Source organism: Vipera ursinii, assembly GCF_947247035.1.
Source record: "Vipera ursinii genome assembly, chromosome: 2".
NCBI lineage: Eukaryota > Metazoa > Chordata > Lepidosauria > Squamata > Viperidae > Vipera > Vipera ursinii.
This window is the reverse complement of record NC_139513.1, coordinates 19,055,163-19,077,691: the sequence shown is the minus strand read 5'-3', so window position 1 is coordinate 19,077,691 and position 22,529 is coordinate 19,055,163. Positions and strand designations below refer to the sequence as shown.

The following is a 22,529-nucleotide window of genomic DNA, read 5'->3' as shown; positions in this document are numbered from 1 at the left end:
CAGGTATATATGTAAAATGGAAAAAAAATTGTTGTTGTGAAGTCGCGTCCGACCCATCCTGACCCCATGGACAATGTTCCTCCAGGCCTTCCTGTCCTCTACCATCTTCTGGAGTCCTTTTAAGCTCACGCCTACTGCTTCAGTGACTCCATCCAGCCACCTCATTCTCTGTCGTCCCCTTCTTCTATTGCCCTCAACCTTTCCCAGCATTAGGCTCTTCTCCAGTGAGTCCTTCCTTCTCATTAGGTGGCCAAAGTATTTGAGTTTCAGCTTCAGGATCTGGCCTTCTAAAGAGCAGTCAGGGTTGATCTCCTCTAGGACTGACCGGTTTGATCGCCTTGAAGTCCAGGGGACTCGCAGGAGTCTTCTCCAGCACCATAGTTCAAAGGCTTCAATTCTTTGGCGCTCAGCCTTTCTTATGGTCCCACATCCTTTGAAAGTTGGGGGGAAAAATAGTCACCTTCAAAACCAATCCATGTGGGTCAGGCAGGGACAGCAAAGGGCCAAATGTAGCCCTGGGAGCATAAAATGCTCAGGTCTGTTGTAGAAGTAGCTCTCCAATTACCAGTGTTGAAGAACAGTTGCATTAGTGTGTGTACATGGAGAGGCTGCCATCTTCTCTTCAAACTCAAGGCACAGGTGTCTAAAGATTTAGACCAGGGGTCTCTAGCCTTGGCAACTTTACGACTTGTGGACTTCAACTCCCAGAATTTCCTCAGCCAGCTGGGATCATGGTCCTCGTATCACGGCTGTCTGAGGAATTCTGGGAGTTGAAGTCCACAAGTCGCAAAGGTTGGAGACCCCGATTTAGAGCATCTAATAAACTTTGGGATGCCCAATTGATAGAGCTCGACCTAGATGGGCAAAGAACATGGACCCGCATGGCTGACAAGTAGGCTTTTCAGGAGACACCTCATCTACTTCTCCCCCTTCCCAGGTGTGTCTAATGAAACAAGTTCGCTGGAAACTGAACGCTTTGAGGAACTTCCGTTATGTTCCTGCCGCATGGAAGCCCCAACCATTGAGCGGCTTAGCCAGCAGGCTGGAAATCAATGCATGGCAACCGAGAGTGCTGACGGGGAGGTAAGCAAGGATGGAGAGTCTGGAAGGAAGAAGCTCCAGATGGCTTTATTTAAGTACTTTCCATTTTGCCCTATTGATTTTAAGTCAAAACATTCATTGCAGCCTCTCTGTTGCTTCTAAATAATGTTAATAAGGGTTCTGGGTAATGCAAGTAGTCCTCAACCTAATTTTAAGCTGATCTTTGATATTCAGTTTTAGCTGAAGATGGCAAACTTGACATCTGAATGAAATGGGTCTTTTCTGCCATCTGAAACAAAGACAGTTTAGCCCCCAAGGCAGGGTTTCTCAATCTTAAGAGGCTTTAATATGTGTGGACTTCAACTCCCAGAATTCCTTAGCCAGCATGGCTGGCTGAGGAATTCTGGGAGTAGAAGTCCACACATCTTAAAGTCACCAAGACTGAAACATTACCCTAATAAATTACCTCAGTGGGACCTGGCCCACAGAAAAGTGGAGACAGCTTCTCCTTTCTGCCTTTACAGCTCAATGGCTGCAGCAGTAGCATTTTGAAGCAAGAAACGATGCGTCCCTCCAGCCGGGTTCCCCTCATGGTCCTGTGCGAAGCCCATCGTGCCCGGATGGTGAAGCATCACTGCTGCCCTGGATGTGGCTACTTCTGCACGGCGGTGAGGAATGAAAATCGGCAGGCGTGTGGGGACCTGAAAATGGGGTGAGAGGGTCACCATCCACCCTCTGGGGGTATTTGAGGGGCAGAGCGCAGTCCTGAGTCTACCTGAATGAATCCATTGGTGGCCATTTTGAGCTAAGACCTCGAGGTCAATTAGAAGAAAGCCTGGCCAGGTTGGTCAGGAAAGTAGAGAGGACCAGGCTTCAGTTACGTCTCCTAAGGCCTGCTCATCCTGGGGAATTTGGCTGCTTGCTAGCGGCAAAGGTTGGGTTTTTATATCTTGTTCTTCCCGGATTTTCAGTTCTACTACTTCTAGCAAGCCTGGTTGTCAACTCCAATGATGGCTTACCCAGTAACCTTTCAAATGTTGGGAAACGACAATTCTCATCATGTCTATGGAGATTCTCAGTCATCCAGCTCATAGTTGTCCCAGAGGTGCTTTTTTCACTTTCTTGTTTTTCTTTGAAGATGTTTTGCTTCTCATCCAAGAAGCTTCTTCAGCTCTGACTGGATGTTGGGGGAGGGAAGGATTTATATTCCTTGCAGACAGCTGGTCATTTGCATTCTTTTAGAGAGTCATTGAGGCCATTTGGAGGTGTACCTGTGTCCTCAGGGTCCCCTGAGTAGTGCAAATGTGAATAATAATAATAATAATAATAATAATAATAATAATAATAATAATAATAAGAAGAAGAAGAAGAAGAAGAAGAAGAAGAAGAAGAAGAAGAAGAAGAAGAAGAAGAAGAAGTAGTTGGAAGGGACCTTGGAGGTCATCTAGTCCAACCCCCTGCTCAGGCAGGAAACCCTATACCATTTCAGACAAGTGGCTGGCCAGTCTCTTCTTAAAAACTTCCAGTGTTGGAGCATTCACCACTTCTGGAGGCAGGTTGTTCCACTGGTTAGTTGTTCTAACTGTCAGGAAGTTTCTCCTTAGTTCTAGGTTGCTTCTCTCCTTGACTAGTTTCCATCCATTGCTTCTTGTCCTGCTCTCAGGTGCTCTGGAGAACAGCCTGGCTCCCTCTTCTTTGTGGCAGCCCCTGAGATATTGGAACACTGCTATCATGTCACCCCTCACTCTTCTCTTCATTAAACTACACATACCCAATTCCAGCAACCGTTCCCTATATGTTTTAGCCTCCAGTCCCCTAATCATCTTTGTTGCTCTTCTCTGTACTCTTTCTAGAATCTCGACATCTTTTTTACATCGTGGTGACCAAAACTGGATGCAGTATTCCAGGTGTGGCCTTCTTGGAACTGTTGAAAAGTGGAGATAGATGATAATGATGATAGATGATGATAGTGGATGATAGATGATGTCGTATCCCTCCCCCTCTGTTAAGAGAGGGCTGTTCAGTTTTGACATAGATGGCCTCTTTGACTTCCTTTTTCAAACCAGCGGTCCTCTCTGTCCAAAATGTGGACTTTGCTATCTTCAAAAGAGCGGCCGTTGTCTTTTTAATGCAGATGGGCTGCTGAATCTTGTACTGATGGGCTTGTTCTCCTGTGTTGTGCCATGTCTTTATGAAGTGGTTGCTCTGTTTCCCCAGCGTACAGATCTGCACCTGGCTCACTGCATTGTACCGCATATGTACCACGTTGCTCAGTTTGTTTCTGGGTGTTTTATCCTTGGGGTGGACTAGCTTCTGCCTCAGTGCCTTCTCGGGTTTGAAGTGTGCACGCATGTTGTGTTGGCTGAAGATCCGTCTGAGCTTTTCTGATATTCCTGCAATGTGTGGAATGACTACGTTGCTTCATTTATTGTTTTCTTCTTTCTCTGTTATGGAGGAGCTCCTGCTGGGTCTTTTTTGAGATTTGATGAAGGCCCACTTGAGATTTATTTATTTATTTATTTATTTTATTGGATTTGTATACCGCCCTTTCCTGAAGGACTCAGGCCACCAGTTCTGAGGGCTTCCTTGATGGTAGGCCGGGCTTCAGCTTTTGTGCTTCAGTGGGTGGTGAGAATCAAAATGTAAATATTGATCTCCATGTGGGTTTTCTGTAAGTTTCAATGTTAGGGCTTCTGCCTTCCTTAATGTATACTGCACAGTCCAGGAAAGCTAGACTATTTTCCTTAACATCTTCACGTGTGGATTTGATGTATCTGTCCACCGAGTTGATATGTTGGGTGAATGCTTCCAATTCCTACATTTTGATCGTGACCCAAATATCATCCACATACTTATACCAGTGAGTGGGTTGGATTCCTGTGAAGGAATTCTGGAAGTTTTTAAGAAGAGACTGGCCAGCCATTTGTCTGAAATGGTATAGGGTTTCCTGCCTGAGCAGGGGGGTTGGACTAGATGACCTCCAAGGTCCCTTTCCAACTTCAACTACTTCTTCTTCTTCTTCTTCTTCTTCTTCTTCTTCTTCTTCTTCTTCTTCTTCTTCTTCTTCTTCTTCTTCTTCTTCTTCTCCTTCTCCTTCTCCTTCTCCTTCTCCTCCTCCTCCTCCTCCTCCTCCTCATTGTTATTATTATTATTATTATTATTATTATTATTATTATTATTATTATTATTATTATTATTATTATTATTATTATTTAGGGCTTTGGTTTCTATCTCTTCCATGTAGACATTGGCCACGATGCGGGACACAGGTGAGCCCATGGCGCAGCCATGCTTTTTTCTGTAGAAATCTTCACTGTAGTTAAAAATATATAAACCCTTCCATTCCCCACCATCCAGTCAGAGCTGAAGAAGCTTTTTGGATGAGAAGCGAAACGTTTTTCTTGAAGAAAAACAAGAAAGTCCAGTTGCCTCGTGAAAAAAGCACCTTTGGGACTACAATCCCCATCAGTCTTTATGAGTTCGGCCAGTGGAGGAATCCTAGGAATTGTTGCTGAACACGAATATACATAAGGTGTGGTGGGACCATCAGATCCCTGACAGCTGTTTTCCTTTCTCTCAGGGTACGTTTTTGGAGTGCCACCCGGACTTCCGTGTTGCTCACCGCTTCCACAAGGCCTGCGTTTCCCAACTTAATGGTATGATCTTCTGTCCACATTGTGGAGAAGATGCTTCAGAGGCCCAGGAGATCACCATAGCCAAGGCGGACACCTCCACGCCTGTCCCCATCCCATTGTCACATGGCCAAGTCGCTCCCGAGTCCACCGGCCGTGCTGACACCACTCAACCCAGGTCAGTAGGCTGCATCTGGCAGGGATCTGAATTCCTGGGTTTTCAGAAAATAAAAGGATGTGTATTTTTTTCTTTATAAATGGAATCTTTTTAGTTAATGCCAAAGGTCGTCTTCAGTATCGCTCTCAAGCTGTTAAAACGGGTGGGGAACTATCGCCCTTTTATGACTTGTGGACTTCAACTCCCAGAATTCCTGAGCCAACCATGTTGACTCATGCTGAGTCATGCTAGCTCAGGAATTCTGGGAGTTGAAGTCCACAACTCGTAAAGGGGCCATAGTTCTCCACCTCTGCTGTAAAACAAGTAGACAATCTACAGCAGGGGTGTCAAACTGCCGGCCCGCGCGCCGGATGCATTATCCAGAAGCCGTGCCCGCCCCATTGCCGGCAATGGCAAAACCATCCCGATACATTGTGTGACGTCACGTGATGTCGTGAGTGTGACATGTCTGATTTACAGGCTCTGTGCATACCTCCTCCTCCTAAGGACACACTAATTGACCGAATCTTTGAAATCTTCCAACTTTGGCACTGCCTGTGGAGAAAGCAGTTTCTCCTTTTCTATCTCTAAATCCCAGTAAAAGAAAAGGTACACTTCTAGAACTCACAGGCAGCAAAAGGGCCACATTTGAGCAGAGCATAAATTTGATCCTCCATTCCACCGTTCCCCACAAATACATACACACATGCTTCCAGAGGTCTTCAGCCTCACTCTTTCTTCCCAGTGACATCATGTCAGCCCTCTGAAGTAGGCCAGGTCAGGAGAAAAGATCCCCAAGACAATTTTCTAGGCCAGGGTTTCTCAGCCTAGCAGGCTGAATAGGTGTGAACTTCAATTCCCAGAATTCTCCAGCCAGGCTGCTGGAGTCTACACCTCTTAAACTTGTTGAGGTTGAGCAACACACGATCTAGGCCAGGGGTCAGCAACCTGAAACAGTGAAAGAGCCACTCGGAACCGGTTCCCTCACAAAAGGAAAAACTGGGAGCCGCAAAAAATGTCTGCGCATGCGCATACATGCGCACTTGCGCAGAACAGGGTTTGACTGAAGAGTGGAGCCAAGGCGAGATATGCACCTACCCTGCATATTTGAATTGATTGGTTGAAATTTTTTAGTTCCACTTTTTGGGGGGGGACTGCACATGGCAGAGGACTGGGAGCCGCAGGAGACAGCTGAAAGAGCCGCATGCGGCTCCGGAGCCGCGGGTTGCAGACCTGTGATCTAGGCTATCATCAGAGAATCTTGAAACCTGCCAGTGTTTCTCCTTTCTTTCCTCTTATACCAGGGCTATAAGAGTCAGCTATGCTGACTCAGGAATTCTGGGAGTTGAAGTCCATGAGTCATAAAAGAGCCGAGGTTGCCTACCCCTGTCTTATACCAAAGAAAGTCAAGGCGGGACCATCTTGAGGTGTTTTTTTTTTCTCTCTCACACATTTTCCTGATTTTTTAGACTTAAGTTCATGGGTGTTTTTTTTTCTAACGGGTTGCCACAAGGCCATTTTTGTATTCTTCTTTACATCAGTGTGTTATTTGCACAGGCAGCTGGTACAACGTTTGGTGGAGCAGTGGGCTAATGCCTCCTTAAGTAACACCAGCTGCCTGCAATTAGTGCAGGTTCGCATCCCACCAGGCTCAAGGTTGACTCAGCCTTCCATCCTTCCCAGGTAGGTAAAATGAGGACCCAGATTGTTGGGGGCAATTAAGCTGACTTTGTAATAATGCCGCTTGAGATGGGGCCGAAAGCCCTAATAAGCAGGCATATACATAGAATGAAGGCTATTGCTAAGCACATTGGTTTGTGCTTTAAATTGTAAGCCGCCCTGAGTCTTCGGAGAAGGGCGGGATATAAATGGGATTTTTAAAAAAAACAAAAACTTGTGATGACACAAAAAAGATGAACTGTGTATTGTCACGACACAACGGAGAACACGAACGTTAGTGTCAGGCACAAGGAAACAGAACGACACTGTGACCTGATCAGAGTTGCCTCTCTTTTATTGTTGCTTGCTTATTTGCAAGAATTTTGCCAGACTGACTGCATTCTCTTGGGAACAGCTAGATACAGGCTTCAGAGATTTTAGGGAGAGAGATATCTGTCACTTCCACGGCTGCAGGGATTCCAAGTTCACCTGCAATCTCCTCACTCTTCACGCTCTAGCTCAGACATGTCAAACCCGTGACGTCACGCAACGTAATCGAACCAGTTTTGCCATTGCCGGCAATGGAGTGGGCGCAGCTTCCAGATGACACATCCGGCCCGCGGGCTGGCAGTTTGACACCCCTGCTCTAGCTGAAGAGTCCACCACCTGCAGGTGGTCCTCGACTTAACAACCATTCATTTAGTGACGGTTCAAAGTACAACTGAAAATAAAGTTGACTTACGGCCTTTTTCCATACTTAGGACCGTTGCACCATCCCCCTGGTCCCATGATCAAAATTCGGACTCTCGGCAATTGGCTCGTGCTTATGACGGTTGCAGCGTCCTGAGGTCACGTGATTCCCCCCTTTCTGACAAGCACAGTCAATGGGGGAAACCAGATTCACTTAACAACCGTGTTAACCAACTTAACAACTGCGGCGATTCACTTAAGAACGGTGGCGAGAAAAGTCGTAAAATTGATTTAAAACCAGAAACCTCCTTACTAGGGATTATTAATGGTAAACTTAGCAAAGCATCTTTCTACTTACTATTGCATATTTTAACCGCAGCAAGATTGGCCTGTGCCCAAAAATGGAAAAGAAAGGAAACACCCACCGAAGAAGAAATAATAGCTAAAGTTTTATCCTGTGCCAAAATGGACAAGTTAACCCTAGATATCAAAAATAAGACTGAAACAGAGTATTATGAAATTTGGCAAAATTTGTACGATTGGTTAGAGATAAGGAGGATCGCTGAGATGACTATCGATTGATTAGTTGATAACGTCAGGACTTCTTATTAGCACAACTGAAAGATATGTAAATACAACGTTGACGACCGAAAGACAGTTTACCAGAAAATTTACAGATGTTATATGTACATTTTGTTATACTCTGTCCTGTCATAGAATGTATTTTAAGTTTCTTGTTTTTCTTTCTGTAACGTGAGGTAATACTAAGAGCAGTGTTGTAGCCAGGGGAGTTGAATCATGTCCACTTTTGTTTTTAAATCTACATTTAATAAAAAAATTTCAATTTTAAAAAAAAACCCAACCGTGTTACCAACTTAACAACTGCGGTGATTCACTTAACGGTGGCGAGAAAAGTCATAAAATGGGGTAAAACCCGCTTAACTGTCTCGCTTAACCGAAAATTTTGGGGCTCAGTCGTGTTCGTAAGTTGTATTACAACATTATGATTTCTTAACTTGGTGTCTTCCCGATCTGTTCGGCCTTCCCTCAGTGCTCGGATGCGTGGGGGCTCAAGTGTTGAACACCCACCAGACGATACGGTGGGCTTCGGCGGCCCAGGCATTGATAGCGCTGGACCACGGCTGACTCTTCCTAACGGGGCTGTGCTTTCAGCACAAGGATTGCCCCCGGGGGCTGGACGGGAGCAGCTAGAGCGAGCCCTGGTGGTACAGGAATCCGAAAGGTAAGCAAACCGCTATTCTCGCCCTCTCTGCCTTGATATAATCATTAGCATTATTCCAGCAAACATTTGTTGTTTGATAGCAGAGGTCAGACCTTGGCCACGAAGCAGGGCGCGAGAGCTCTTACGGGGTGCTGAGTTGCCACAATCTCCCCCTTCTGCCCTGTCGCTTGCCTTCCACAGTTGGCCCTTTTCTCCAAATTTCATTTGCCTGACACTCTTTGATTTCTCTCCTCTATCGCTCCCAGGCGCAAGAAGCTGCGATTCCATCCGCGTCAGCTCTACCTCTCCGTTAAGCAAGGGGAACTCCAGAAAGTGGTCCTGATGTTGTGTAAGTTGTCCGTGGTCTACTTGCAAGGCCAGCGCTAGGAAAAGGGCATCCCATTGGGTACCTCTATAGCCGTGTTTTTCAACCTTAGTAACTATAAGATGTCTGGACTTCAACTCCCAGAATTCCTGAGCCAGCCATCAACAGTTTGTGAAAGAGAGTTTTCTTTCAGTGCTTCCTTATGGGGTTAAAATTTACCATTTTATTTTCATGAATCTAGCCAATTGGGGCCATCGTTTATTCTCTTTCATTGCCATTCATCATCTCTCTTTTTTTTCCCAGTAGACAGCTTAGACCCCAATTTCCAGACCGAACAACAAAGCAAGCGTTTCCCACTGCATGCTGCAGCACAGAAGGGCTACATGGAAATCTGCCATGTTTTGCTGCAGGTTTGTGTGTGTGTTTGTGTGTGTGTGTGTGTGTGTGTGTGTGTATGAACCTGGGCCTCTGGGCTCCACTGGGTTTCCTCTTTCCTTCATATGTCCTGGGTTTGATCAAGACGTAAACAAGCATCTTTCCCCATTCAGTAGTTTACAGATTGCAGGCAAAATTGAGAGTAAAAAGAAATATCTCCTGGGATCACGGGTGTCAGATTCGATTGTGTCATGGGACATATTGTGACGGGGGTTTTTTTGCCTTTGCAGAGCCGGGGTGGGTGTGGCCTGTGTGTGACGCATCTGGCCCACGGGCTGCCAGTTTGACACCCCTGTCTTAGATCATCACATACACTTTTTCCAGTTATAGTATTCTAATCTATAAAATACGCAGCACGGATTCGCTGCTTTTTGGAAATTCTGTAGCCCACTTTGAGTAAGGGCAGCTCAGATCCTCAGTAAGCCACACGTAGATTTGAATATACGTATCTTTGCCCCCATGGCTACAGCTGTGCTCGACAGGCACAATTTTACACTTTAAGGAGGCTTCTGAAAGAGGGAGGGATGAAAAGGTTGAAGAGGAAAATACACAGTTCTGGGTTTGCTGAGAGAGAGAGAAGAGCTGTTGGCTAGTCAATATCTCAAAATATGGCTGTATTAAGCTGCTCTTTAGTCAGTTGGTTGAAATTGGCATAGAGTAGTCCTTGCTGAGCGATTGCAATTGTTAAATAATAATGATGATGATGATGATGATGATGATGATGATGATGAAGTTGGAAGGGACCTTGGAGGTCATCTAGTCCAACCCCTTGCTCGGGCAGGAAACCCTATACCAGGGGTAGGCAACCTTGGCTCTTTTGTGACTCGTGAACTTCAACTCCCAGAATTCCTGAGCTGGCCATGCTGGCTCGGAAATTCTGGGAGTTGAAGTCCACGAGTCACAAAAGAGCCAAGGGTGCCTACCTCTGCCCTATACCAGTGGCTGACACAGTCAGTAAGCAAACTAGTGACAAAGAGGGTGACAAAGATGCTGCAAAGGTTGCTAGTAGTACTAGAGTCTCATTCAAATAAAAGTTCTCTTGTTTGGTGCCCTGTTCTGTTTTGTTTGGGGGTCCCCCCCTCCACTTAAACAAGTGTTCTCTTCCTGAGTTACTTTTGTACGCAGCCCAGCCCTTTCCTAAAAAGGGCTAATTAACAAGCTCAGCTCTGAAATCTTAATTAGTTGATTAGAAGCCTCCTGGCAGTTTCCCAGCTGCTGCTGAAACTGACCACACATTAATCTGTTCCACATTGAAGGTTTTTGTTGTCTTAAATCGGAGTGGGTGTCTTTAAACTCCGCCCTTTTATGACTCGTGGACTTCAACTCCCAGAATTCCTCAGCCAGCGTGCCTGGCTGAGGAATTCTGGGAGTTGAAATCCACGAGTCATAAAAGGGCTTAGTTTGAAGACCCCTGTCCTAAATACTGGTGGCAAAACTACTTTTTCTTAACCTGGTCATTGCAAACTGGGGCTATCGGAGACAGTCACTAAACCGGTACTACCTATAATGTATATCAGTTAAACGTGTAAACAAGTCAACTAGTAATAAATCATGTATATTTTCTCTGGCAGGCTGGAGCCAACATAAATACGGTGGACAAGTTGCGTCGAACCCCTTTAATGGAAGCGGTTGCAAACAACCACGTGGAATTAGCACATTACTTGGTCAAGAGGGGTGGTTGTGTGTACACAAAGGTCAGGAGATAAAAGACTTATTCTTTTGGTGTAAGGATTGCTGTGTGGAAGGGAGTGGGGTAGAGATACTGTATTTCTTAAATGGAGTCGGTGTGGCTTTTGTTTCTTTTCCAACAGTCCTGTCCCTTTAATAGATATAGATATATGACAAGGGTTGAGTTATTTTGGTACACAGTGGTTTCATTTCTGTGTGCCTTGCTGCTTTTAAAAGGGTGAGACTCTTCTAAATAATATATACCAAGGGCCTAATCGTAGCATTTCTTCGCCATCATAGTTCAGTGGAGAAACAAATACGTGTGCTTAACCGGCTCAACTCTCTGTTGGAGCAATTTCTCCTCAAAAACCTGACATTCAACATCAACAGTGTTTTTTTAAAAAAACAAAACAAACTTTTTTTAATGACAAAATAGTATTTCATCTTAAGAAATTTAAACATGGAAACTAAGAAAGAAAAAGAAAAAAACTGTCTGATATTTTATATTTATCAATAATCACTAGTTCACCCACTGAAACTTCGATAATTTATTTATTTATTTATTTTATTTATTTTAATTCCATTTATATCCCGCCCTTCTCCGAAGACTCAGGGCGGCTTACAAGCTTAGCAGTAGCCTTCATTCTATGTATATGCCTGCTTCTTAGGGCTTTCACACATACCCCAAGCGGCATTATTACAAAGTCAGCTTATTGCCCCCAACAATCTGGGTCCTCATTTTACCTACCGTGGAAGGATGGAAGGCTGAGTCAACCTTTTAAATCGGTGTTTCTCAATCTTTAAGACATGTGGACTGCAACGTGCAGAATTCCCCAGCCAGCATGGGAGTTGAAGTCCACACCTCTTAAAATTGCCAAGGTTGAGAAATACTGAAATAAACAATTCAGTATATTATTGTAAGATATCACAGGATTTCTGCCCTAGTAACATATATATTGGTACATCCTTTGGTAGAAAGTACTACCTTTTCCGTAACAGATCACACATTTCCAACAACCTTGATTAACAGTGCTAGTTCCAGCTGGTTTAATAGAATAACTCAGTGACGGGGTTAAACTTTTATATTAAGCATGGTTTGTTTTAACCATGGTTTGTTGAGCCTATCAGAGTGGCCTGGGTTACACATAATACTAAGCCGTTGTGTACAAACCATATTGACTGGGTTTATAAAAGTCCCTGAGCTAAAGCCAAAAAAATTTTTTAAAAAAATCACACAAAGCCTAGTGTAATGCACGAATCCAGAGTTTGAGGTCTCTTCTTACGGGACTAAAGTTCAGGATTCCATCACTGTTTTGTGAGAATGATAAAAGGAGGGAGGGCATCACCACGGGGAGAGGAAGTGCTTACATGCAACTAATGCTACTTCATTCTTCCCGATGTTACTGCCCAAAGGAGGATGATGGATCCACCTGTCTTCATCATGCTGCCAAGAATGGAAATGTGGAGATGGTCAGCTTGCTCCTTTCCACGGGACAGGTGGATGTCAATGCCCAGGTAAGTGGAGAGGCTGGTTCCCCTTGGGTGCTGATGGTGGCTACCAGCTTCACCCAGCTCTCCCTGGGTGTTCTGTTCCCCCCTCCTCCCGGGGTACAAACAGACAGACAAGCAGGCACGACTAGCAAGGGTTAATGCCTCAGGCTTTAGTAATTCCCTTCTGATAAGGCCTTGGCAGCAAAATACAAACAGTCAGCCAAAATAGACTCGTTAAAATGAGATAACTTCCAAACACAAGCAAACAAGCAAACAGTCCAGAAATGAAAGTACAAAGCGTTGTCAAGAATTCAGGCCAAGGTTTCAAACAGGTAGTAAATCCGACAGAATTCCAAAGATGTGACCAGAAGTGGATTAAATTATTGTTCATCACAAAGTCCTGAGAGCAGCCACACCCCCTTTTGTACCTTGTGGGGTGTGGCTCAGTGACTCAGCTAATCCCTGACCCTCCTACTCTTCCTATGCTGCTGTACACGCTTGGCTCTGCGCCGTTCTCGGGGATCTAGCCATGATTCATCTCTGCTGCTCTCCATCTGCTGCAGCTGCTCTGGCTCACTCCCAGCCTGGCTAATCACAGGCTGCTCCTGTCGGCCTTCAGATAGAGACGGAGGCCTTGCCAGAGGGGAGGGTCCCGAAGAGGGAGGCCTTGCCAGTTCCTCCCCATCATCCTCAGAGTCCTCTTCCTCGGGTAGGACAGGCTCGGGGGTCGGGGCCACAACACTGGGCCTTCACACAGCGCTTGTTCTTCCTGTTCCTTGTTTAGGATAATGGAGGTTGGACCCCCATTATCTGGGCTGCCGAGCATAAGCACATTGAGGTGATCCGTATGTTGCTCACCCGAGGAGCTGACGTCACTTTGACTGACAACGTACGTGAGTTTGGGTTTCCTGGGGAAGCATCAGGCTCGCGAAATTGATATAAAACAGAAATGAGTGAGATTTGTTCCCAGGAGCCAGAACTGTAGCCTGAGTTGAAGGGGGCGGAATGGGGGGGGAATCTCTGGTTGGATTTATCTGCATAACAGAATGGACAAGGTTGGTTAATTCAGGAGTCTCCCACCTTGGCAACTTTAAGACTTGTGGACTTCAATTCCCAGAATTTCCCAGCCAACCATGGTTGGTCCACCAGTCTTAAAGTTGCCAAGATTGGAGATCCCTGGGTTAGGCCACCCCGTTGCTGTTGGGCCCTCGCTTTAAAAGAAAATCCTTGCAGTTAGGAAAGTTTTAACACTGCTAGGGGGGCGGGAAGGTGAGTAAAAGGAGTCACATGGTAGACATGGCAGTGCCATTGAAGTTTCATTTCTTTGTACACGCATGCAACATTGATGGACATTCAGGCTTTGGGCCTGCTAGTCAGGATGGCCATCTTGACTTTTTGGATCCCTCCTATGGCTACTGCTGAGAGTGATAGAAGAGAGCAGATCTGCAGATCTTTACGGTCCTCTACAAGGGAACATGCGGAAGTTTGGACTCCCAGCCTGTCGCCTGTCACTTTTCTTTTAACACCTTCCTCTTCTTCCATCCAGGAAGAGAACATCTGTTTGCACTGGGCCTCCTTCACCGGAAGTGCGGAGATTGCAGAAGTCTTACTAAATGCCCAGTGTGATCTCCATGCGGTCAATTTCCACGGAGACACGCCTCTGCATATAGCTGCCCGGGAGAGCTACCACGATTGTGTCCTGTAAGCAACAGGCAGCTGGGACGTTTCTGTTTGGGATCCTAACATTGCAAGATGGCGGGAGGCCTTTGCGCTAATCGACTACGTCTTCTTTCTCGCATAGCTTGTTCCTCTCAAGAGGAGCCGACACTGAAATACGGAACAAGGAGGGGGATTTGCCGGTGGACCTGACCTTGGAGAACTCGGATGTTTGGTTTGCCCTTCAACTCAATCGCAAGATCCGCCAAGGCATCCTTAACCGTTCGGTGCGCACGGAGCGCATCATCAGCAGGTAAGGGGGTCAGGTGGAACCCGATGCATGCAATGCACGTCTGGCTGGGTTTCAGTTTCATTTTTCGAGTGCTTGTCATGTGTTCGGGCACGTGATTCCGGTAGGAGGGGCTTCTGCTTTAGGGCGGGGCCAAGAGCTGCATAAATCTGTACACGGAGCTTCACTAAGGAGATTATAATTTGGAGCAAGTGAAGAGGAGGCTCGGATGGAGTATTAAAAAGTTAGGAAATAGAGCAGGTGGTCCCTGATTTACAACCACTCATTTAGTGACCGTTCAAAGTTACAACAGCACTGGAAAAAAAGTGATTTTTGACCTTTTTTTACACATTACCGTTGCACCGTCCCCAAGGTTGATGTGATCAAAATTTGCATGCTTGGCAACTGATTCATATTTACGATGGTTGTAGTGTCCCAGAGTCGTGTCATCACTTTTTGAGATCTGACAGACAAAAGTCAATTTTGGAAGCCAAATCCAGTTAACAACAGTGTTACTAATTGATTCACTTAACAAGAAAAGTCATAAAATGGGGCAAAACTCACAATGACTGTCTCACTTAGCAACAGAAATTTGGGGCTCAATCGTCATAAGTCGAGGACTACCTGTATTTAAGACAATTTAACAAAGTAGGAAATCTATCAAGTGGCACTTAGCAGCGGTGGAAGCACTTAAGCAAACAGATGCAGTTTATCAGGAGGGGGAGATGAACTGGATACCTGACATTTAACAGCGATTTGGATTTATTCTGCATAGCACCTGAGAGTAAGCAAAAAAAAAAACCTGGGTGAAAGCTTAATGGAGATAGTCTTCATTTAGCAAGCACAATTTGGATCAGCAGATCCCTTGTTAAGCGAAGCAGTACTTATAATTTTACTCCAGCTTTCCTCTACACACCTGTGAAGGTCATACGTGTGAGGACTGGTTGCAAAATTATTGTTTCATTTACTGTGGTAATTGCAAATGGTCACTAAATGAGGCAGTTGTTAAGCAGGGACTACTAGTAGAGAGAGTGAAATGTGACCTAAGGAGGAATTTCCTGAGACCTGTTAAGCAATGGAAGCTTAAGCCCGTCTCTTGAAGCTCTCGGAGCGCCATCACTGTAGATGTTCAAGAAAAGGTTGGGCAGCCATTTTGTCTGGAGGGTATGAGAATTCCTACACAAGGCGGAGGGTATTTTCCAACGCTAAGATTCTATTATTTGTTTTTCCTGTGGTACGCAACAGATAAAGAAAATACAGCACAGTAAAGAGAATAATCTGTGAGAAATAAAATAAAATAAAATGACTGAGACTTAGAGAATCCAGCAATCATCCTCTTTTAAGCAGGATGGAATATCATTTAACAAGATAGAAGTGGAAGCAAAAGCTGTTAAAACAGGGCGGTGTGCTTAAAAACTGCCACTTAAAAGTAGCTTCCATCTTAGGTTCTGCCCTCTTTCTTTAACCAGGGATGTGGCTCGGGGCTACGAAAATGTGCCCATCCCCTGTGTCAACTCTGTGGATGATGAACCCTGCCCAGATGACTACAAGTACATCTCCGAAAACTGTGAGACCTCCACCATGAACATCGATCGCAATATCACCCACTTACAGGTATCCTTTTGATCCAACCCAAAGCAACAGAGCTCCTAGGCACGACCAGCAGAGGGGAAAGCAGAGAAGTCAAAGGCAAGAAATACAGCCTGGCTCTGGACAGTTATTTTAGCCTGGGGTGGGTAGGTGGGGGGACCATGGCATGGTGGGAGAGCAGATGCTTTGCAAGACAAAAGGTCTCTGAGCTGACTCCTACCATGTTTCCCCCAAAATAAGACTGGGTCTTTTTTTTTTTTGTTTCCTCCAAAAGAGGCACCAGGTCTTATTTTTAAGGTAGGCCTTACCTCACCTCTGGCACCGACAGCCCCACCCAGCCGGTCCACTTCTTCTGGGGACAAAGTTCTGCAGCTGCATTCTGGCCTGCATTTTGCAGTCAGGCCTTTCCAGAAGGCCTAAGCAGCCGAGTACCGAGCTATGGATTCAAGCCATAGTTTGGTGTTCGGCTGCTGAGGTCTTGCAGAATCAAGCTATGGATTCAATCCATAGCTCTGTTGGCTGCACAGACCTTCTGGAAAGCCCTGTGACTGGGAACTGCAGATGCCGACTATAGGGGGCGGTGCTCATCTCCATTTCAAGGCCATTGAGCCAGCACTGTCTGAAGACGTTTCCCTGGTCATGTGGTCAGCATGATGTTATGGAGTGCTGTTACCTTCCCGTCAAAGTGGTGCCTATTTATCTACTCGCATTTGCATGCTTTTGACTGCTAGGTTGGCAGGAGCTGGGGCGAGGACAGGAGCTCGCCCCATCATGTGGCACTCGGGTCTTGAACCTGGGCTGCCGGCTTTCCAGCCAACAAGCCCAGCATCTTAACCGCTGAGCCACTGCGTTGCCCTAACATCATCAAAAGAGATAATAAAAAAGCTAAGAAGGAAAAAAAAAAGACCAGAAGGCATCCTCTCCAGCAACCATCACCAGATAAACAGGGATTAATACCAGACAAATAATCAAGAACAAAACAGCACTTTAATTAAGGAATAACTAAGGAGAAAACCACACTTCCACTAACACTGGCCTGAGCAAGCTACTGTGTCTAAACAGAGAGCAAACCTCACTCACAGTAGCACTGATGATGTTATCGAGTCAGGTAATGCCTTCAAGCAAACAACTAGACAACACCAAGGACTCCACACCTGCAATGTCTTTACCTAGCGTTGCCAACATTCCCAATCAAATCATTTGATTTAAGTATCAATTTTAGTTTTGATTAAGATTCTTAAGAGGTAAGCATAATAACAATGGCTTATAGGATAGCCCAAACCTTACCAGAGGACTGAGTTGAGCTCTTGTGAAATTTGGACTTTCAGAAATATTCCGTTAGCTTAACAATTAAAAAAGTGTAAGAAAAAGAGTGAAAATGTAAAATATATTTATTTAGATATTAAACATCTTAACCGCCCAACTCCTTCACAGAGAAGCTGACATGGTAGTAACAAGGCTATCTGTTAGATACGGCTTCTGGCCTCCCATTTCTGCTACTTCTAGCTTTCTCAATGGCTGGCTTTGCCTGTGGCCCAGAACTATGGTTTATGTGTTTCCTCCATCTGGAGAGGCTACCTAGCTGCTTTAGCCTAGAGCAGTGTTTGTTCCACCTTGTCGATTTTAAGTTGGGTGAATTCCCAGAATTCTCCAGCCAAGATAATTCTGGGAGTTGAAGTCCCTTTTTCTTCAAGTTGAAAAACACACCGGCACAGAGGCTGGGATGATGTTTGGTACCATCACCTGCCGTGTCACCTCTGTTTTCACCTCTCTTCTTATGTTGGCAGCATTGCACGTGCCAGGACGACTGTTCCTCCAGCAATTGTCTCTGTGGACAGCTTAGCATCCGCTGCTGGTATGACAAGGTGAGGTGGTGCCTTTGAGTGGGGCAGAAGAGCTGCTTAGCAAACTGGAAACCCTCAGACTGAGGATGTGCGGAAAAATCTACTTGGATGCATGTGAGAAATGTTACTCAGCTACAACCTGCCTTTGCTAACCCGTTTCCCTGGGTTTTTAATACTTAATAACAATTTCTTATCCGGCACCTAAAGCAGCAGACAGTTAAAGGTAAAGGTTCCCCCGCACATGCGTGCTAGTCGTTTCCAACTCTAGGGGCCGGTGCTCATCTCCGTTTCAAAGCCGAAGAGCCAGCGCTTGTCCGAGGACGTCTCCGTGGTCATGTGGCCAGCATGACTAGACGCCAAAGGCGCACGGAACGCTGTTACCTTCCCACCGTAGTGGTCCCTATTTTTCTACTTGCATTTTTACGTGCTTTCGAACTGCTAGGTTGGCAGAAGCTGGGACACGTAACAGGCGCTCACTCTGTTATGCGGCACTCGGGATTCGACCCGCCAAACTGCCAACCTTCTGATCGACAAGCTCAGCGTCCTAACCCACTGACCCACCGCGTCAGTTACCCCATCCTTTAAGGCAGGGTGAGCTAAGATAGAAGTACTGGCCCCAAATCATCCTGAGCTTCAAATAGGACTTGAACCCAGATCCTCCCTTCCCCATTTCTAATCCAGTACGAACCATTAAAAACTCCTCCTTTTTCAGAAGGGAAGGCTGTTGATTCTTGACTGGACAACCGTTTATCTGAAATGGGATAGGTCTCCTGCTTGAGTAGGGGGTTGGACTAGAAGACCTCCAAGGTCCCTTCCAACTCTCTGTTGTTCTGTTACTGCCTTTTCTAAAAAGAGGTTTCTTTGTCTTCTCCTTGCTTTTCCTTATTCTTATGGAGATGCTTCCTGATATGCTGGACAGGGGACTTTGCTTCATCCCCTCCCTCTTCAGGGGAGAACAACAGCAGTACAAGAAGTCCTCAATTTACGAGAATTCATTTAGTGACCACTCAGAGTTACAACGGCACTGAAAAAGTGACTTGTGACCACTTTTCAGACCGTTGCAGCATCCCCATGGTCATGTGATCCAAATTCAAATGCTTCGCAACTGTCTCATATTTTTGACGGTTGCAGTGTCCCAGGTCATGTGATGACCTTTTGGGACTTCCTGATAAGCAAAGTCAGTGGGGAAGCCAGATTCACTTAACAACCGTGTTACTAATTTCACAACTGCAGTGATTGGCAAGAAAGGTCGTAAAACGGATGTCACAGATGTCTCACTTAGCCACAGAAATGTTGGGCTCCATTGTGGTTGTAGGTCAAAGACTACCTGTATCGCTTTTGTCAACTGGGGCAACTTTCAGATGTGTGGACTTCAGCTCCCAGAATTCCCAGCCAACCCCATCCTGGCTGGAGAATTCTGGGAGTTGAAGTCCACACATCTGAAAGTTGGCCCAGGTTGAGAGACACTGAATTAGAACTTAGGAGATAGCAACATCAGACTTATCTCCCTTGGCATTGCCATAGTTTATGGGTCTAGACCAGGGGTCCCCAACCCCCGGTCGGTGGACCGGTACCGGGCCACGGCATGCCAGCAACCGATCTGCACAAACAAGCAAAGCCCCATCCATGGGATGCAGGCAGCACACAAAACCCATGCCCCCTCTGGTCCGTGGAAAAACCTCTCTATGGAAATGGTCCCTGGTGCCCAAAAGGTTGGGGACCTCTGGTCTAGACCAGTGTTTCTCAACCTCAGGAATTTTAAGATGTGCGGACCTCAGTGGCCAATGTGACATTAAAATCCAGAATTACAAAGAGTTGGAAGGGACCTTGGAGGTCTTCTAGTCCAACTCTGCTCAAGCAGAAGAGCCTATCCCATTTGAGACAAGTGACTGTCCAGTCTCTTTTTAATCCTGGCCATTGCATAACTAGATCCTAATACGTATCCCCTGGTAACCCAGACCTTTATTTTTAATTTAAGAAGTTGACAATTCCTCTTTACCCCTCCCTGCCTCTCCCCAAACTCTTGCTCATTTGGAAAGCAGTTGTGGAGGGGGAAATGATGCCAGCTTGCATCCCCATCAACCTCACATGAAAGAGAGGCTGTTACCATGGCAATGGAACCATCAGCGTCACCTCCCTTTCTCTCTCTCTCTCTCTCTCTCTTTCTCTCTCTCTCTCTCTCTGCAGGACGGACGTTTGCTACAAGAGTTCAACAAGATTGAGCCCCCTTTGATCTTTGAATGCAACCAGGCCTGCACCTGTTGGAGGAACTGCAAAAACCGGGTGGTGCAAGGCGGCATCAAGTGAGATCTTTGATTGCTTTATTGCTCTCACTGTCTCCCAAACTGGAAAAAAAAATTGCAGAAATTGTTTCTGGGTTAAAAGAACAGAGACTTAAAATATCCAGCAGAGGACCAATTTGGTCCAGCACTTTCACAGCTGGAGTAGGAGCATAAAGGCTCAAGTGCTAGTCCTGCCTTAGGCACAAAAGCCGGTTCTCTCTCTCTCTCTCTCTCTCTCTCCCTCTCCCTCTCCCTCCCCCAACCTCTCCCCCCTTCGTCTTTCTCTTTCCCCTCCCTCTCCCTCCCTCCCCCACCCTCTCCCCCTTCCTCCAACCCCCTCCCCTCCCCCCCTCTCTCTCTTGTCATTGTCTCATTATTACTTGTTATATTATGTCCCACCTTCTTCCAGTGGATATCATAGCCTGTTCTTGGGCTCCCCCCTTTATTTTTAGTACTCTATAGCAGGGCTTTTCAACCAGTGGTACGGGTACCACCTGTGGTACATTGGCACCTGGCAGGTGGTACGCGACCATCCTAGAAAAGTGGTAGCGGGGGAGGGGAATGAGCTGAACCGGTGGCAGCACCGCACAAGCCTGAGCGAGAGACGGTTGGAGCTGCAGGGCTCAACAGAAGCGCCAGGATCAGCGCCAGGCTCCAGCTGGAGCTCGGCGCTGATCCCAGTGCTTCTGCTGAGCCCAGAAGAAACGCCGATCAGCTGGAATGTTGCAGCATCTCCAGGGTCTTGTCATTTACATTCAGATGCTTGGCAACTGATTCATATTTATGATGGTCACAGTGTCCCAGGGTCATGTGAAGTGACCAAAACCTGCTGCAACCACCCAGCAGAGGGGGGGAATAAAAACCAAACTCCCCCCCACCCCACCCTCGCTGCCAATCCTCAAAAGAAATGCTCACAACAATGAAAACCTCGGACAGGAGGAAGAATGCCACCGGGCAGGCAGGCCGGTGTCTTGCTCGGCTGTGGCTTGGGGTGCCCTTTTTTCAGCGCCGTTGTAACTTCAAACAGTCACCAAGCGAACTGTTGTAAGTCGAGGACTACCTGTACTTCATCACTTTTGGGGGAGGGTATCAAATTTTTGACACCTTGCTAGGCGACTGGTGGTACTCGGATGTTGCCATATCCTAAAAGTGGTACAATGGGTGAAAAGGTCGAAAAGCCCTGCTGCTCTATAGCAGTGTTTCTCAACCGTAGCAACTTAGCAACTTTCTGACGAATGGACTTCAACTTCCACAATCCCCCAGCCAGTGAACTTTTACCTTTTCAAAAACTGCATCTTTTCTGTTTGGTATGTTCTTGATTGAAGGGTTCGCCTGCAGCTGTACCGAACGGCAAAAATGGGTTGGGGGGTCCGCGCCCTTCAGACCATCCCCCAGGGAACCTTCATATGCGAGTGAGTGAAACTGTTTGGAGTTAATTTATATGAGTTAAAGTGCGATAGTTTTAGTAGTTTATGATTGTTTGCATAACGTAGATTATGATTGTTTGTATTTTTATACCCTGTACTTAGCTCTGGGGAGTCGGGAAGGGGGAAGGGAGGGAGGCTGGGGAGGTTTGGGGAGTGGGAAGAGGGTGGGAGGGGAGGGGGTTGGGTGGGGTTTTGTTTTTGTTAAAGATAAAATGTATTGTAAAACTTTTCAATAAAAAAAAGAAAGAAACTGGTTTTCATGTGGAGCTTCCCTTTATATAGGGGGGCGGCGGTGGGGGGAATTGCTATATGCCTCCAGGATTGGGGGCTTGTAGTAACATGCTGGCTTTAAGGAGACGAATCCTCCTCTAACCTCTCTCCCCTCATTATGCCTCCTTCTCTTAAAAGGTATGTAGGAGAACTGATTTCTGATGCAGAAGCTGACGTAAGGGAAGATGACTCGTACCTGTTTGATCTAGACAATAAGGTAAAGTCCAGATATTGGGGATCGGATGAGAGAAAGACTGTTTCTTACACCTATCTTCGTACAGGTAGTCCTCGACATACAACAGTTCATTTAGTGACCATTCGGAATTACAACAGCAATGAAAGTCCTTCGGGAGAAGGGCGGTATATAAATTAAATAAATAAATAAATAAATAAATAAATAAATAAATAAATAAATAAATAAATAAATAAATAAATAAAATAGTGACTTCTGACCGTTTTTCACACGACGGTTGCAGCAACCCCACAGTCACCCGATCAAAATTCAGACACTTGGCAACTGACTCGTATTTATGACGACTGCAGTGTCCCGGGAGGGGGGGGGCGTCATATGATCTGCTGACGAGCAAAGTTAAAGGGGAAGCCAGATTCATTTAGTGACCGGGTTACTAACTTAACAACTGCAATGAATTACTCAACATCTCTGGCAAGAAAACCATCCCATAGTGTGAACCGTGGGTTCCCTTAACAACCGTGATAGCTGCTTAATGACTGCCGTGAAAAAAAAGTTGTAAAATCAGGCATGTGGACGACCTGATTTGCAACTGTCACAAGTCATGACCATGGTAGGTAGGCTCCATCACGGTTGTAATTCGAGGACTGCCTGTATTCTT

At 45.9% G+C, this 22,529-nt stretch overlaps 1 protein-coding gene across 2 annotated transcripts in view; it reads left to right on the top strand.

Annotated features, from left to right (window-relative positions):
- Positions 1-22,529, top strand: part of EHMT2 (euchromatic histone lysine methyltransferase 2) — a 48,232-nt gene that overhangs the window by 19,995 nt on the left and 5,708 nt on the right. Inside the window, exons 11-26 of one of the 2 annotated variants that reach the window (XM_083355633.1) lie at positions 938-1,083; positions 1,566-1,709; positions 4,622-4,851; positions 8,231-8,422; positions 8,668-8,750; positions 9,030-9,136; positions 10,733-10,855; positions 12,243-12,344; positions 13,105-13,209; positions 13,867-14,021; positions 14,122-14,289; positions 15,735-15,879; positions 17,643-17,720; positions 19,887-20,002; positions 21,307-21,393; positions 21,817-21,895. In XM_083355633.1, the coding sequence (XP_083211759.1) occupies positions 938-1,083; positions 1,566-1,709; positions 4,622-4,851; positions 8,231-8,422; positions 8,668-8,750; positions 9,030-9,136; positions 10,733-10,855; positions 12,243-12,344; positions 13,105-13,209; positions 13,867-14,021; positions 14,122-14,289; positions 15,735-15,879; positions 17,643-17,720; positions 19,887-20,002; positions 21,307-21,393; positions 21,817-21,895 (2,060 nt within the window). Of the gene's footprint in view, positions 1-937; positions 1,084-1,565; positions 1,710-4,621; positions 4,852-8,230; positions 8,423-8,667; positions 8,751-9,029; positions 9,137-10,732; positions 10,856-12,242; positions 12,345-13,104; positions 13,210-13,866; positions 14,022-14,121; positions 14,290-15,734; positions 15,880-17,642; positions 17,814-19,886; positions 20,003-21,306; positions 21,394-21,816; positions 21,896-22,529 lie in introns of those variants that run through there. The other variant, XR_014491605.1, reaches the window with a different exon arrangement.